Source organism: Pituophis catenifer, unplaced genomic scaffold (genome assembly GCF_029215685.1).
Source record: "Pituophis catenifer annectens isolate HBS135680 unplaced genomic scaffold, rPitCat1.0.hap2 SCAF_2, whole genome shotgun sequence".
NCBI lineage: Eukaryota > Metazoa > Chordata > Lepidosauria > Squamata > Colubridae > Pituophis > Pituophis catenifer.
This window is the reverse complement of record NW_027256882.1, coordinates 181,617,234-181,633,217: the sequence shown is the minus strand read 5'-3', so window position 1 is coordinate 181,633,217 and position 15,984 is coordinate 181,617,234. Positions and strand designations below refer to the sequence as shown.

General features: G+C 41.0%; 1 protein-coding gene across 1 annotated transcript; it reads right to left on the bottom strand.

Moving 5' to 3' along the window:
• Window positions 1–7,452: 7,452 nt before the first annotated feature.
• On the bottom strand, window positions 7,453–15,134 carry ACP5 (acid phosphatase 5, tartrate resistant). Its single transcript, XM_070935252.1, has 4 exons — window positions 14,883–15,134; window positions 12,132–12,259; window positions 10,312–10,657; window positions 7,453–9,121 (listed from the first exon to the last, which is right to left on the bottom strand). Exons 1-4 carry the CDS (start codon window positions 15,132–15,134, stop codon window positions 8,879–8,881), a joined length of 969 nt encoding a protein of 322 aa, XP_070791353.1. The 3' UTR covers window positions 7,453–8,878.
• Between the last annotated feature and the right edge of the window lie 850 nt (window positions 15,135–15,984).

Genomic DNA, 15,984 nt, shown 5'->3' with positions numbered 1-15,984 from the left:
TAGCACTGTGTTATAGGCATGAATTAGTTTTCTCAGCAAGATACTTAACGAGCACTTTATTTTATCTTGCAGAAAAAAACATTTCTGTTGTATCCAGTGTTATTTCAAATTAATACATCAAGCATGTGATTTATGGCGGAAAAAATAAGCCAGTACATATTTTGATAATTGAAAATCCTTTTCTGTGGCAGTAAATGATGGAATGTAAGATCTCCAGAATCAATACAATTGCTAAGGAAAAGAATCTGCTGGATCCTGATCACCCCTGAAATGAGATTCTAGACTGCTTGAGTCCATCAGAAATTGTTCCAGCCCCAACAGCTCCAGAAGAAATATTTCCAAGCCCACCAAAAAGAGTGGAGTGACAACAGTAGTATGGCCGCAGGAGGCAAGCAAGCCATCTGTGGTGGCTTCCGCCACCAGGGACATAAATTGATGTAATATATAAATTGGTTAAATAAATAAACAAGGTACAGAGCCCCAATGGGAGCCATAGTAGAAATAGCAAAAGAAGCATAGAGCCATGTGGCTGAATGGGGGGGGTCTGGGGGGGTTATGGTCCTACAGTGAGCCAAGAGGACACCTGCAAGTTGCTCAGCAGCAGATTGGCATCAAAATAGAGCTGACAAGGGTATGGCCTTCACAAACACTTAGCAACCCAACTCAGAACTGGAATGGGAACAGATAATGGATGAGTCCAAATAGAGGAATATTAAATTTTTTTAGAGAAGCAGTGGTATATTTTGACATTTAAACTACATAGAGAATTGTATGCAGCAAAACAAAGTTAACAAATCAACTAGAAGGGAGCATTGGGATTGGTTTTGTCCTGCGTAGCAGCTGTTTAAATTTGGTGGCTTCTTAGGGAGACTTATATTCTATAACCACTTTGGAAAGCACGTCATTGTACCATCTGGGTCTTCAGAAGGAAAGTTGCTCAAATGATTTGCAAACTTCCACATGCATTCAGCTCCCATCAGCAGTATTTTGCTGGGAATATTAAGTAAAGCATCCTCTTGGCACCAAATATCTGCACACACAATGTAACTGAAATGGGATTTTATATTATCACCCTTCACCTTTGTTGGATTTGCTTCTTTTATTTCTCAAAGGCAAAGCCCCATGCTTTTTACTGGTTACAAAAATGGTCTCCCATCATCCCAATGTGGAAGTTGCCACTTTATTTCCTTTAAAATAGTCTACCATTACTTCCAATTAGTCTCTGGGAAGAATTCAGAAGTGCTGTTTTTGAACTTTAAAGCCGGACATCCTGGGGAGGTGCCTGTGGACAGCTCCCTTGGTGTTCACCAGTCTCACTGCACTATCTGACATCTCCCCTCCCAACCTGCGCTATTTTTTAAAGGCCTCTTCTAATTAGATGAAAAATGACAGTATGCAAACAATCATCCAGTATTATTTTTATCTCCCAGTAGGCCTGTGGGCACCCATAAACATTTTCAGAAAAAGATGGGTAGCTGCAATCCAATTCTTTATTTTTTCTACCCAGAAAAAAGGTGTTTGCCAAAGGAGTAGAAAAGTTATATCCGAGCAGTTTTGCCTTCTGATAAAGGCCTGCTTTTTGACCTGCTGTGCCTTCCCTGGCAGTCACTTTGTGACTGTTTGCAATGCAGTATTCTACATGTTTGGATGACTTTGAGTCAGGGAAACTAGTAGTCTAGAACAATAAGGTTGTTACAAGATTAAATGGAGAAAGAGAAAGAAAAATGCAGGGGTGAAATGCTACTGGTTTGGGCGAATCGGTAGTGGATATTGGGGCTGGTTCACCGAACCGGTAGCAATCGCTGGCTGGCCACACCCCCAAACTGGTCCGCAACCCACAGTCCTGCCATGCTACCCTGCCTTTCACACGGCCTTCCTGGCATCCCTGTGGCCAGTTTGTGAAGGCAGGCAAGCAGAAGGCCACGTGGAAGGCAGGCAAGCACGGCAGGGCTGCGGGGAAGGGAATAGGCTGCTAGCTCCCTTCCCTGCAGCCCTGCCATGCTTGCCTGCCTTCCATGTTGCCTTCCTGGCATCCCCATGGCCAGCTTGCAAAGGCAGGCAAGCGGAAGGCCACGTGGAAGGCAGGCAAGCATTTTAATTTTAATTGTAAAAGACTTATTAAAAAAATAAAGTTAAGTTGATAAAGTATAATAGCTTTTATTAATAATTTTATGGAAAACGTAAAAATTAAGACACTATCCTGCCATGTAATGGAAAATCACTCTTCTTTTTGAAATCTCACCTTTTTCAGTGGTGAGAAGAGTAAGGTCCTGCTCTTAGGCAGGAAAAACTAAATGCGAATAGAATAGAATAGAATAGAATAGAATAGAATAGAATAGAATAGAATAGAATAGAATAGAATAGAATAGAATAGAATAGAATAGAATTTTTTATTGGCCAAGTGTGATTGGACACACAAGGAATTTGTCTTGGTGCATATGCTCTCAGTGTACATAAAAGAAAATATACGTTCATCAAGAATCATAAGATACAACACATAATGATAGTCATAGGGTACAAATAAGCAATCAGGAAACAATATCAATATAAATCATAAGGATACAAGTAACAAAATTACAGTCATACAGTCTTAAGTGGAAGGAGATGGGTGGTGGGAACGATGAAAAGATTAATAGTAGTGCAGACTTAGTAAATAGTTTGACAGTGTTGAGGGAATTATTTGTTTAGCAGAGTGATGGCATTCGGGAAACTGTTCTTGTGTCTAATTGTTCTGGTGTGCAGTGCTTTATAGGGTAGGAGTTTTGAGGGTAGGAGTTGAAAGTTTATGTCCAGGATGTGAGGGGTCTGTAAATATTTTCACACCCCTCTTTTTGACTCGTGCAGTATACAGGTCCTCAATGGAAGGCAGGTTGGTAGCCATTGTTTTTTCTGCAGTCCTAATTATCCTCTGAAGTCTGTGTCTGTCTTGACAATATATATATATATATATATATATATATATATCTTTTTTTTTTTCTTTTTTCATAGGCTTTTATGTGCATATTCTTTCTAGCCAGGTTTTACCTATGTAAACTTAGTTGTTCTTCAGCCCTAGGTTCTGTGAAATCTCATTCACAAGTTCTTGGGCCCTTTTTCTGCTGCCAAACTGCAACTCTGTGTTGCTTCCTGGGAGACCCATTCTGCTGCCAAACTGCAACTCTGTGTTGCTTCCTGGGAGACCCAGATAGCTATTTCTACCTCTTAAGGCGTCATCCTTAAGGCGTCATATATATATAAGAGAGAGAGAGAGAGAGAGAGAGAGAGAGAGAGAGAGAGAGAGAGAGAGCATCATGGTCACAAGAAATTATAATACCTGTCATGGTCCCATCATATCCCAGTTCAGAGGAGGAGTTAAAACCGGGACCATCCAACGGGAATGGCATGTGTCCCTGGAATGTTTGGAGAGACCAGGGGCTGGAGACCATGCTGTCCCAGGACCCTCAGGCATTGGAGGAGGTGGTCAACCAGACAGAGGACTGCCTGCCCTTCAAGACCTGGGGAAGAATCGGCTGCAGACAGGCAGTGGTGCTGAGAGGCAGCAGATCCCCTCTGATGAGGAACAGCTGCCTCCCTCACTTGACCCAAGGGCATGGAGAGTAGAGCGGAGGCAAGCTCAAAGGAGGTCTGCAAGGTTGCTCAGGAGAAGGTCACCCCACCCCTCCTCACAAGGAACACCTGGCATGGGATAACCTAAGCAGAAACTGGGGTGGGGGATGGGGGGGAGATTGTCTTTGTCAGGAATAATTGTTTGCTTTGGCATATATGCCCCTGGCTTTGGAAAAAAACTCAGCCTTGACTCATGTTTCTCCTGTGCCATGTCTTTGCCTTACAGACTGCCTTTTGCCTTGTGGACATGCCTTTGGCCTCATGGACTTGCCTTAACCTGTGATTGGCCTTGCCCTTTGGACCTTGCCCTGTGAGCTTGCACCTTGTTTTTGAACTTTCTCTCTGCCTTTGCCAATTAGTTTTGGTGCTTACTGGCTTTTGTTTGGGAGACTGAGGGTGGCTGTCTTGAGGGAAGTGTAGGGTGGAGTCTTACCAGTCATTGTAGGGCCATTTGTTGTGGATTTTAACAGAGCAATAAAGGACTCTATCATAGCCTGTCTCTGCCTAGGTGACCTGGGTCATAACAATCCCACCTATACTGTACTAGTGAGACAATACTTGGAATACTGTATCCAGTTCTAGTCACCATGATACAAAACAATGCTGATGCCCTGGAAAGCGTGCAGAGAGGAACAACAATATGATGAATAGCTAAGGGCATTAAGTATGTTTAACCTAATGAAGAGGACTCAGAGTGGTATGATTGCAATCTTTCAATAGTTGCCATCCAGTTGCCTTTTGGAAAAGCATCTTTGGGACAACCATGACCTGGATGATTGAGAATCTCCATAGACAGTCTTCCAATATTTGAGGGGCTGTCACAGGGAAGAAAGGTCAATTTATTCTCCAAAGCAAGTGAGGACAGGACGGGAAGCAATGGTTGGACGCTCATCAGAAGGAGGTCCAAACTAAATTCCTAAGGAAGAATTTCCTGAGAGTGAGAATAATCAAACAATTGTTTCTGTAGGTTTTTCTAACAATTCCTTTGATAACTGATCAGTACACATTATTTGGTAAAAACAGAGCTGAAGATATAGGCAAAGACCCAATATAAAGTTATAAAAAAAACATTCTCCTGCTGTCTGGCATTTTCCTATCTACTAAAATAGGGTAGATAGAATTTTATGAAACTGGACTTGTGTTGTGTGGTGCATTTAAGCTTTTATCCTTGTCTTAACCAAATGAGAAATTGAATAGGTTCCTGACCAACCTAGCTGACAACTTTGTTGTCCAAAAGGTAGAGGAGGGAACTAGAGGGAGAGCCATACTGGACTTAATTCTTACAAACAGAGAAGAAATGATAGAGAGAGTTGAAACTGCAGGAACCTTGGGTGAGGGTGACCATGTTATACTAGAATTTAACATAATGCAAACACAAGCAATAGAACATAATACCACAGACCTAGATTTTAAAAGGGCTGATTTTAACAAACTCAGAGAAAACTTGGGAAAGATTCCTTGGATGAAAATCCAAAAGGGGAAAACAACTCAAGAAGCTTGGGAAACTCTGGACTTCTGGTTTGGCGTTGCGGTGAGACAGTTGGGGAATTAGCGGGCTCCGATGAGCTCCGCGAAAACCCCGGCTGACAAACTGCTGCCGATGGGTCTGTGGACCAGAACCATCCTATAGGGACAAGGAAGAAAGAGAGGCACCTCAGATGACCAAGAGGAACAGGCAAGTTCCTCAAAGGTCGGAGGGAACTCTCTGTGACTCGGCAGTGGGGGATGGCAGCCATGGCGGCTGCCATGAAGCTGGGACAACTAGACTACATATAGAGCTGGAGAGAGAGGAACGGAACGGAGTTATCTGAAGCCGGGTGAGTGACAGCCAACCCAGGCATGAAATAACAACAAGGGAAACATCTTATAACTATAAGACCCCTAATGATAAATAGCGGCTAAGGAGCATGGGGGCAAAGAAGATTTTGAAACGTAACTTTAAAGAGACAAAAACCCGGAGACATAATAGCAGTGTTCCAATATCTCAGGGTCTGCCACAAAGAAGAGGGAGTCAAGCTATTCTTCAAAGCACCTGAGGATAGGACAAGGAGCAATGGGTGGAAACTAATCAAGGAGAGAAGCAACTTAGAACTAAGGAGAAATTTCCTGACGATTAGAACAATTAATCAGTGGAACAACTTGTCTCCAGAAGTTGTGAATGCTCCAACACTGGAAGTTTTAAAGAAGATGTTGGATAACCATTTGTCTGAAGTGGTGTAGGGTTTCCTGCCTAAGCAGGGGGTTGGACTAGAAGACCTCCAAGGTCCCTTCCAACTCTGTTATTCTATTCTATATTTGGAAAAGTTGCTTAACTCATTCTTTGCATCGGCCTTCATACAAAAAGAAACTATAGCCCAACCTACTAAAAACATAACTGTAAAAGACAGACTAGAAATAAAAGTTAAAATAAGCAAAAAAATTGGTAACAGAACACCTGCCTGATCTTGATGAATACAAATCACTGGGACCTGAAGGATTACATCCCAGAGTTCTAAAGGAGCTGGCAGATGCCATCTAAGAACCACTCTACCACATCTTTCAAAAATCCTGGAGCACTGGGGAACTACCACAGGTCTGGAAAAAAACTGATGTTCCTATCTTCAAAAAAGGAAAAATAACAGACCCAGAAAACTACAGACCAGCCTAATATCAATACCTGGGAAGATACTGGAAAAGATAATAAAAAAATAGATCTGCCAACATCTAGAAACGAGTAAAGTAATAACTAGAAGTCAGCATGGGTTTGTTAAAAACAGATCATCCCAAACCAATCTTATTTCATTCTTCAACATAGTAACTAAATTAGTAGACCAGCAAAATACTGTGGACATAATATACTTAGACTTCAGCTAGACATTCAACAAAGTAGACTACAACCTACTTCTTGGTAAGCTAGAAAAAAGTAGGATAGCTTCACCATCAGATGGATTAGTAACTGGCTGACAAACTGTACTCAACAAGTAGTCTTTAATGGTACTACATCTACATGGAGGGAAGTAAGCAGTGGGCTACCACAAGGTTCTGTTTTAGGCCCAGTGCTCTTCAATATCTTAATAAATGACTTAGATGAGGGAATAGAAGGGGAACTTACCAAATTTGCAGATGATGCTAAGCTGTCTGGAATAGCCAACACTCTAGATATGGGGTGTCAAATTCAAGGCCTGGGGCCTGGATCTGGCCTGCAGGGTGGTTAGATCTGGCCCATGGTGCCTCTGCACGGCCCTCCTGAGCTCCATTTTTGGCTGCGACGGTCTTCTCCAGCCCTCTGCCAGTGAAAACGGAGCTTGCAGCAGGCCATGCACACACCCCAAGCTCCGTTTTTGCTGGCAGAAAGTTGCAGGAGGCCATCGCGGCTGAAAATGGAGCCTCAAGTGACATTGAGTTGGCCATGCCCACCCCAGCCACACCATACCCCCCCAAGGCCAAACACAATCCTGATGCGGCCCTCAATGAAATTGAGTTTGAGACCCCTGCTCTAGATGATAGGCTCAAGATCCAGATGTGTACATTCTGTGTAAACAATGACCGTCAGTCATACTTTGCCTACATTAAGATCAAGATTTGTGAAACCACTGAAACCTTGGAAGACACTGATGTTCTTGCCAAGCAATGTGGAAGAACATTCATTATCCAACGAGTCAGAAATTTGCAACTCCAAGCAACCAAACTTGATAGGCAAACTGTTTTTCAGAATATCTTACAGAAATTAAATGAATGAAAGAAGCAGACATTATTCATAAGACATTTATTGAACAATCATTTGCAAGAAAAAAAATGAGAAGATTGTATTCTCTTATAAAGCAAATTAAGAACACTACATAGAGAATAAAATTGAATTCTGGTGGTAAAGAATTATAAATCTCATAGGAAACTGAATTTTCCCAATTTTTGGCAAATCAAACAAAAAACAGATAAGACACAAGAAAAGGAAATGATGCATTATCATGCATGGTGTTCATTCACTCACTGTATTTGCAATGCAAAATCATCATTAGTCAGATTTAGAATACAGAAAAATCTCCTAACCCTTTGGCAGACATGTCATAATATTCTTTAAATCTGAAGTATTGGGGCATCTACTCCTTGGATAGGTAAATGAACCATTAAATCCAATGCCCTGATTTGGCTAAACAGTATAATATCTAACACATGCAAGAGATGTCCTGTATACTGTTGTTCCTTAGCCATTACTATCTCCTGCTCTATAGGACTTGCATGCAAAGAGGAGGGAAGCTCCTTGCTACACTACTTAAACTCATACTACAGGGTGCTGAATTGTGAACCTAAAATGGTCTGACAGAAAAAATGGATGTACAATCCTAAAGTGGCATTGCAGGAGAATGATAATAAAGTCTTTGTTATTCTTGAATCCAATTTAATCCCTTCTCCAGCACTTCAAACTTCAGGTGTTAAAAGTTAATTTCTGCCCTACTCTTCAGCTTGTTGAATCCCACTATCTTCACCTGAAACTGGCAGCATATTAATTTATTTAGAGTTGGTGGCATCATCAGGTCCAGTTATTGTTTCTAGAGTATGCTCATGACAAGCTCAGGCTTTTACCATGCTCCTGAGACAAACTACATAATCAAATAAAAGAACTGTCCTCACTTTTCCTTTATAGTGTTGAAGGAAGCTTGGGGAAATTATTACGGTGTTGCCCATGCATCAATAATTGGCACCTTTATTTATGTATGCATGACAAGTAGATGCTAAAGGCACTGCCAACAGAACCACCCCCCCCCCATACGTTATCTAGCAATAGAGTGTGCATACAGCAGAACTGTGACACTATCCAGGAATAAGAGTGGGGTTAAACTAGATAGGAGTTATACCACTGGCTGATATTGCTAAGCCTTCAGCTATTATTATTAGCCTATCCTAAAACCCTGAAAAACTAAACTGTACTACTGTTCAGAAATGAATCAGAATCACTGTCCATACAGTAAATGAGCTGGATCATTGACAATTCTTGATCTACGGTTGTCAAGGAATGGCAGGAGCCCCAAGCCTACCCATGGAACTTCAGAGGTTACATTCACTGGGAATGTTTGGAATGTTGAATAGAGAAAGGTTACTGGGTTCCAACAGGAGTGACTCTCAAAATATGAGAAAAAGTAACACAAACTTTCATTAATTCCCCTTCTTATACTTGCCAGCTCTCAACTTAATGGAAAGAAGCGAGGGTATGTGTGAGCCAGAGATGCCACCAGTGCCTCTCTCTCTCTGAGTCACAGTATCTAATGCAGAAGTCAGCAAAACCGCTGTCTGAATTTTAGATTAGTCTCCGCCTGGGTAGTGAAGTCTTGTAAAGAGACTTGCCCCTGGCCTCAATATAGAAGATTCGCATTTCTTTGCCATCAATCTCAAAGTAGGCAAAGCCTCCTTGGGAAGAGGGCTGCCCATAGAAGAAGCGTAGGTAACCATTTGGGACTTTGTAGAGGTGTTGCTTGGAGTCATCCATGAAGTTTCCTGCTCCGCTTAGCACATGGCCTATGCCACCTTTGTCCTGTAGGTACTATTCAATGGAGAAAGAAGAAGAAATGATAGATTTAGATCAGGACCGCATCACACCATTTGCGGACATCTCTGTCCATTATGCTGTAATTGCACATTAACATTCCTATGGAGAAACATTAATTAGATTTCTATTCAGAATACAGAATAACAGACTTAGAAGGGACCTTGGGGATCTTCTAGTCTAACTACCTGTCCAAGCACCCAGATTGAACAAATAGCTGTCCAGTCTCTTCTTTAAAACCTCTAATAATGGAGCACCCACAACTTTTGGAGGCAAGCTGGTCCACTGGTTAATTGCTTGATGTGTAGCTCAGTCTGGGACTTGCAGAACAACCATGGCAAGCTCATTGTGATAATCACAGCAATGGAAAAAATATTAGATGCTTCAGCCAAACTAAGCCTGGAGAACAATTGCTGCATTTAATGCTCAGAATATACTAGATGACACAGGCAATGAAATGCATGGCTGTGCTAAAAGGGCTTTCAGTGTGTGTGAAGCAAACGAAAGAGAATGGATTTGGGGATAGAGCATTTAATCTTAGGAAACACACACAGGGAAGCTAAGCTCATTCAAGAAAAGCTTTCATGAACTTTCAAGAAACCTAAAGAGCTGGCTAGAGAGAAGGCAAGAATAGGCTTAACTTAAGGAGTTCAGTATAAACACAACAGGAACAAAGGTAAGTCAAGGCAAAAGAACACTAACTATATAGGTTTCTCTCACTCAAGCCACAATGAAAGCAGAACGGTTATGCTTGAGATTGTTGTAAGAAAGAAATTGTAAAAAAGCAATAAATTCCAGTGCAGACTGGAAAGCAGATCAAAGAAAATGCAAATATGCAAGAAGCCTATGAAGAATTTATTTTACATGTATTGCCATAAAGCATTTACAATCTTGGTCATCTCCAGCAATTATAAGGGAGCCTATTGTCCTTCTCATTTTACAGGTTAAAAATAAGGACGGACAGGCAAGTTTCCTGATAGACTTGGGGCTCAGGCTCAGACTTTCTCTCTTTCATCAGTTGGGTTCCCATTCCAGTAGCCTTCCAAATATTCTGTGCTACAGCCACAACCACCTCAGCCAAAATAGTCAATGGGATAGTGGAAGTTGTAGATCACAAACATTTAGAGGGTCAGAGGTTCCCTCCCTACAGAGAACAGCAGAACTCAGTATGAGGTTTCTTCTCTCACCTGCAGGTTGTGATCATGGCCACACAGGTAGGCAGTGGCCTTGTGTTTCAATAGCAGTGGCTGAAGCTGCTTGACCAAGCATTCAGTGGGGCCGTGCTTTCCCACAGACCATACTGGGTAGTGCCCTGCCACCAGCAAGTAGTCATCCTGGGAACTGGCCATTTGTTTGCGGAGCCAAGACAATTGGCTACGGGCCATGCCTACATTCTGAGGACGTAAGGGCTGCTCGCTTTGGAAGTCATCCGAATTACCGCAGATGGTCACTGTGTCTATCATGAGGATTGCAACAGTAGTATTGCTGCCAGGCACCTTGAACCTCAGCTTGTAGTAATATTTAGGGAAATGCCTGCGTAAAAAAGGTTGGAGGAAGACATTTTAGAGGAAAGCAAGAGAACATGCTTCTACTTCACAAGAGCATTTCCAAGGTATTTCAAGATCTGCAAAAGACATACCTCCTAGATTACTTTTTTCCATCCCAACTGGAATATCATAGCAAATAGCTAAACAAACTGGCAATTTTGGATCCTTGAATCAAAACTTTATTTACAAATGTAGTTTGGAGAAGCAAGGAGAATGCTTCTTGCCCATGTGACTGAACCATTGTAGCCAGCCAATGGAGAGGTGCAGAAGTTCAATACAGGCCAACTTTCAGCCATAAAAGTAACATGGAATTCCCTAAAAATTTATTGTTTGTTTCTCAGTGTAAGGAGAAACAAGTGGTAGGAGAGCCTCCCAGGAAGTCAGCCTGGTACTAATAACAGTACAGATGTTGGCCAGACTCCACTCTTAAGTTCATTCAAAAGCCAGAAAGGGCTTATGACTAATAATCTTTACAGGAGCCAATTTTTTTTAATCTAAGCATGTACATATAAAGACAGGATATAAAATCACAGGAAGAATAAGATAAATGATGTCCCATTAGTTTATGCCCAGAATGTCCCTTGGCAAAGAGGAACACTTTCACAGCCAGAGCATTGGAAGCCCGTTAAAAATTGTGCAATGGATGTATGATGCAAAAATTGTGACTGATTTATGTCAAATGCATGTACCTAAGAATAGAGTTTGAATTATTACATTAATCTGTGTGCTGCAATATTGGTTTGGTGCACATATGTATGAGGCAAAGAATTAGAAGTGTTATGACTGTTGTGGGTAAGGCAGAACATAACTGTTCAATTTGCATAGTTGTGTTTTGTGTTTCTGTTTAAGAAGGAGGAAATATGGAGGCAAAGAAAAGTGTAACTGGCTGAATGTGTTTGTGAGTAGGGCAGGATAGAAGTGCTTAATTAGCATAGTTATGTGTGGGGAAGGAGGGTGTTCCTATTTAAGAAGGAAATACGAACTCAAAGTATACAAGTCTCTGTGTAACATATGTTCTCATACCACAAATATAATAAAGGATTTTATGCTACATTATTGTAAAAGAGAATTTAAAAGAATTATTCATTCTCTTTTTGAGAGATCGCATAATTTGGTGGCCATTGATATTTATTATTTGGGGGGGGAATCCCTTTTTTTCTAATAGTAAGTGCAGTTCAACATTCAAACCAATGGCCAAGAGAAGTGGTCCCCTGCCAACAGTGATTGTGCCCAAGTGGAGGTTAGACAACCATCTGCCTGAGATGCTGTAATAGGCTGCCTGCACTGAGCAGAATTAGCCCCAGTGGCCTCTTCCGGTTCTAGGATTCCGTGGTTCTAGTGTGAATATTCTAGCAGAGGATATTCACTGCATGGCAATAGCACATTGTTTCTCTCCCCACCAACACCTGCACACCCAGCAACTGCATTTCCTTCTATCCTTTGTCAGACCCCAGACTCACCAACGCTTGGAGATTTTGCTGTAGGCAATCTGGGCGGAGACATTCCCAGAATGATCATGGTTTCCAGCCACAACATACCAGGGCAATTTACGCAGTGAAGGTGCTTGGAAAACGGATTCAAAAGTTTCCTACAAAGGAACAAGAAACATTTATCTGTGGGGAAGAGGAAGAAATATTTTCTGCACAGTATCAACTGCTGGTAAAAATGTCAAGATTTTTCCAGGTACCACAAAAATTAGCAATTGTTTCTTTTACAATAATTGGCTTCCGACAAGCAAAGTCAACAGGGGATTCACTTAACAACTGCACCAATTCACTTAACAACTGTATTGCTTAGTGATGAAAATTTTGGGCTTAATTGTGGTTGTAAATAGAGGATTACCTGTAGCAGGTTGGGGTCATTGATTTAAGAAGATATTCCTTGACCCGGGTACTTACTATTATCTTTGTAACTTTAGAGACTGACAGCTCCACTCCATCACACCCCTAGGAAAAACTAGGGAGCCTCTAGGTGGATTCTTCAGGGATTAAATTTTTTTCTTCTGAGGTTGAATGAAGGGGAAGCATGTTGCCTTTTTAAGCAGGGCATCATTGCCTACAAATCCCTGCAAGGGGTCTGCCCAGTTCTGATGGAAGAAAGGACTTGTCAGAGGCCCAAAATGGGATTCTTCCCAAACAGGAATCTGCTTCAGTTATTGATTGCTTGCCTCCCATCCTCTTTGGGATGTTCAGTTGCAATCTGATGCCACATCAGAGATAATTCTACCCTTCCACGCGAAAGGGAGTCCTGCTCAACCAAGTGATTAGAAGCTGCCTAATCCCTGGAGAAGCTGCTTCCCCTTCTCTTGGAGGCTAGAAGGCGAACTCTCCCTCCCCCCAAAACAGCCAGACTGTTCCTATATAAGGGGCCCTGTTTCCTAAGACAAACTTATTCCCAAATAAGGTTTTGTCCTCTGAGGGTAGAAACTGCACATTTGTAAATAGTTGAAGAAGAAAATCCCAGGAAGGTTACTTGGTCACCCTTCTTCCTATGGGGGAGGAGTACGTTTACCCAATGTGCATACTGTACATCTTTAGCAGTACAGGCACAACTTGTTTTATTGCACTTCAATTTGTTGTGCTATGCGAATAATGTGGTTTTTTTATAAGACCCTCCACCAGCAAAAAGATTATGACTTGCTGAAGGCACAGATGATGATTAGCATTTTAGCAATAAAGTATTTTTTTTAATTAAGGTATGTACATTGGGTTTCTTTAGACATAATGCTATTGCACATTTAATAGATTACAGTATAGTATAAACATAACTTTTATATGCACTGGGAAACTAAAAATGTGTGTGACTCACTTTATTGAGATATTTACTTTATTGTGAACCAAAATAGCAATATCTCTGAAGTATTCCTGTATAGTTTTTTTCTACTGTTATCATTCTCAATGCAATTTTTCACCCAGATACAAATTTCTACAGAGGTAATTCACATAATTTAGTTACTTGTGGCTACAGGACAGAAGCATCAACAGTTCTTTTTTCTATACCAGAGCAAGGTACATTGCAGTGAGTTTTCCTCATTGTTCAAGCCCATCCCTTGTTCTTTTGAGAGTATTCTTCCCACATTTGCAATGTTTCTGTTCTCTGAATATAGGAAACAAACACATAATCCCAAGGTTCTGAAATCTTTCATTTTTTATCATTTTCATTTCTTTATCTCCTCTATCTCCTCTACATAAATGGTTTGCTTTTTCTATTGATCTGGCAAGATGTAATCTATTTAAATGTGCATCTCCCAAATTTTAGGATTTTGAGTATATAGGTTCCTTCAATTGAATAAGTAAATATTTTCCCCCTTATCTGTTTCTTCCCGTTCTCGCTAATCCTCCCATGCAACCTTTTGTAACATCTTGCTTGATGAAGACATCTGGAGGTGTTGAATACTTGCTTCCTCCTTTGGAGCAGGACAACCCACTGACTAATGTCATTTAAATTGATTTGGGAGAAGACTGCTTCCCTGTCATTCATATGCTTCAGTTGATTAACCTTTAGCCAAACATTACACAAAAGAAATATCTGTAAGTTAGGTAGTATGTATAATTCTGAACTTCAAGGTGAACCTAGGAGCAGGACCTCCCACCTCATTCTGCTTCCCAATTCCCTGTCTCTGCTGAAGGGAAGACATCATGATGCCTCACTAACATTTCGGTCACCTTTTGTGTTGCTACTCCCCACTAAGTAGATAACTTCATTTTAATCTACCATGGAATTAAAGGCCAGCATGAACATGGGCGGGAACACTGTCTGCATGCCAATTATGGTGGTTAATTAAAACCAAAATGAACACTGGTTGACTGATGAGGAGAACTCAGCAGTAATGGCAAGAAAATTTGTAGGGTGGTATGATAGTGCTTCAGTGAGCAAAAATGGTGCCTGGGTAGACATCCTAATTGTCAGACAATAGTTTATGGAATAAGTTAGCAAAGACTTCCTTGAACATTTTGCTTCATATTCTAATTTCTGTGTTCACTCCTTATCTTGTCCCAATTTAGTGCTGACAGTTAGTTGACCAGATTCTTGTGTATGGGTATGAGTGATAAATCTTTCTGAGCTACAACTCAACCTATGGTCCTGATCCTTTTGCAACTGACATATACTCCACATAAGAGGTGGACCTTGCAGAATGCCAACTAGATGCATATTAGGATTGCACATGAACATTATTCAGAGAGCCCTGATGGTGTTTTCATGCTCCTCACCTGGAAACGCTTGTCATACATATCAGTCACCCCACTGTAATAAAAGTTGTCTCCAAGAGATAAGATGAAATCAGCTCCCAGTGAAGCAACAGTTCGCCCCATCTCTTTGGCCACAGCTGCTTCACGAGCAGTGTAGAAAGGTGCATTGGGGAGTCCACCCCAATCTCCAACTGCAATGAAGCGTAGGGAGGAACCAGCATGAAGGCTTGGAAGGACAGCCAGGAAAACACCCATGAGGTACAAGAAATTCATCCTCTAAAAACGAGAGAAAAGATGAAATCATATTATTTATTTTTATGCTCACAGACACACACATACAAAGGGTAGAAGAAAGAATCCCAGAACTTATCTGGAAAGCCCAGCCAAGTTCTGGTTCCTACCTCTAGCTTTATTATTTGTTAGAATTATGCCTTCCCTTTCCTCTAGTCTAGGAGCTCAAGAGAGGAAATCTGAAGCTAATCCTGCCCTCTCTACAGGTTTCCAACTTTATGTTCCAGCACTGTGCTATTCACTCCTCAGCACCTGCCACATTGTGGTCATTTCTTTACCCCAAAGTGTATCTTTTAGAATAGTAATGATGCTAGGAATGCCTTATGCATCTAATCACTCACTGTTTTTTTTCTACCAGTCATGATAAGCTTTCATAGGCAATCACAATGGGAATTAGTCTCACTGAAGTAGTGGCTTTACTGCTGAAGAGATGGAGAATACTACAAGATCAATGGATCTATCAGACAAGTAAGCTGTTTTAGGTAAATCAAAAACATCATCTCAGTGCATCTTGCTCAGTTTGTATGTTTTTCAGTGACTCTGACTTATTCAAAAGTATTACTTTGATTGCAAAGCCAACAGTTGTGACTGAGGTCATTATCTATTGACCTATCTGGCAATGATCATCTTTTAGTTCATTTTATGTGCTTTTTAAAAACATGTTTAGGATTCTACTTTTGTTCTTTTTTTGGTAGAATTTAAAATTATTGTAAGTCATATAGAGTCATGCATTTAATGGGTGGCTATATACATCCAATAAATAAATACATACATACATACATACATACATACATACATACATACAAACAAACAAACAAACAAACAAACAATA

Excerpts from the sequence above, each read along its gene's own strand:
- ACP5 (XM_070935252.1), bottom strand. The coding sequence starts at position 15,134 with ATGAATTTCTTGTACCTCATGGGTGTTTTCCTGGCTGTCCTTCCAAGC. Across the intron at positions 12,260-14,882 it reads TGTATGACAAGCGTTTCCAG|GAAACTTTTGAATCCGTTTT; the intron begins GTGAGGAGCATG and ends GTTCCTTTGTAG. Across the intron at positions 9,122-10,311 it reads GCCATGATCACAACCTGCAG|TACCTACAGGACAAAGGTGG; the intron begins GTGAGAGAAGAA and ends TCCATTGAATAG.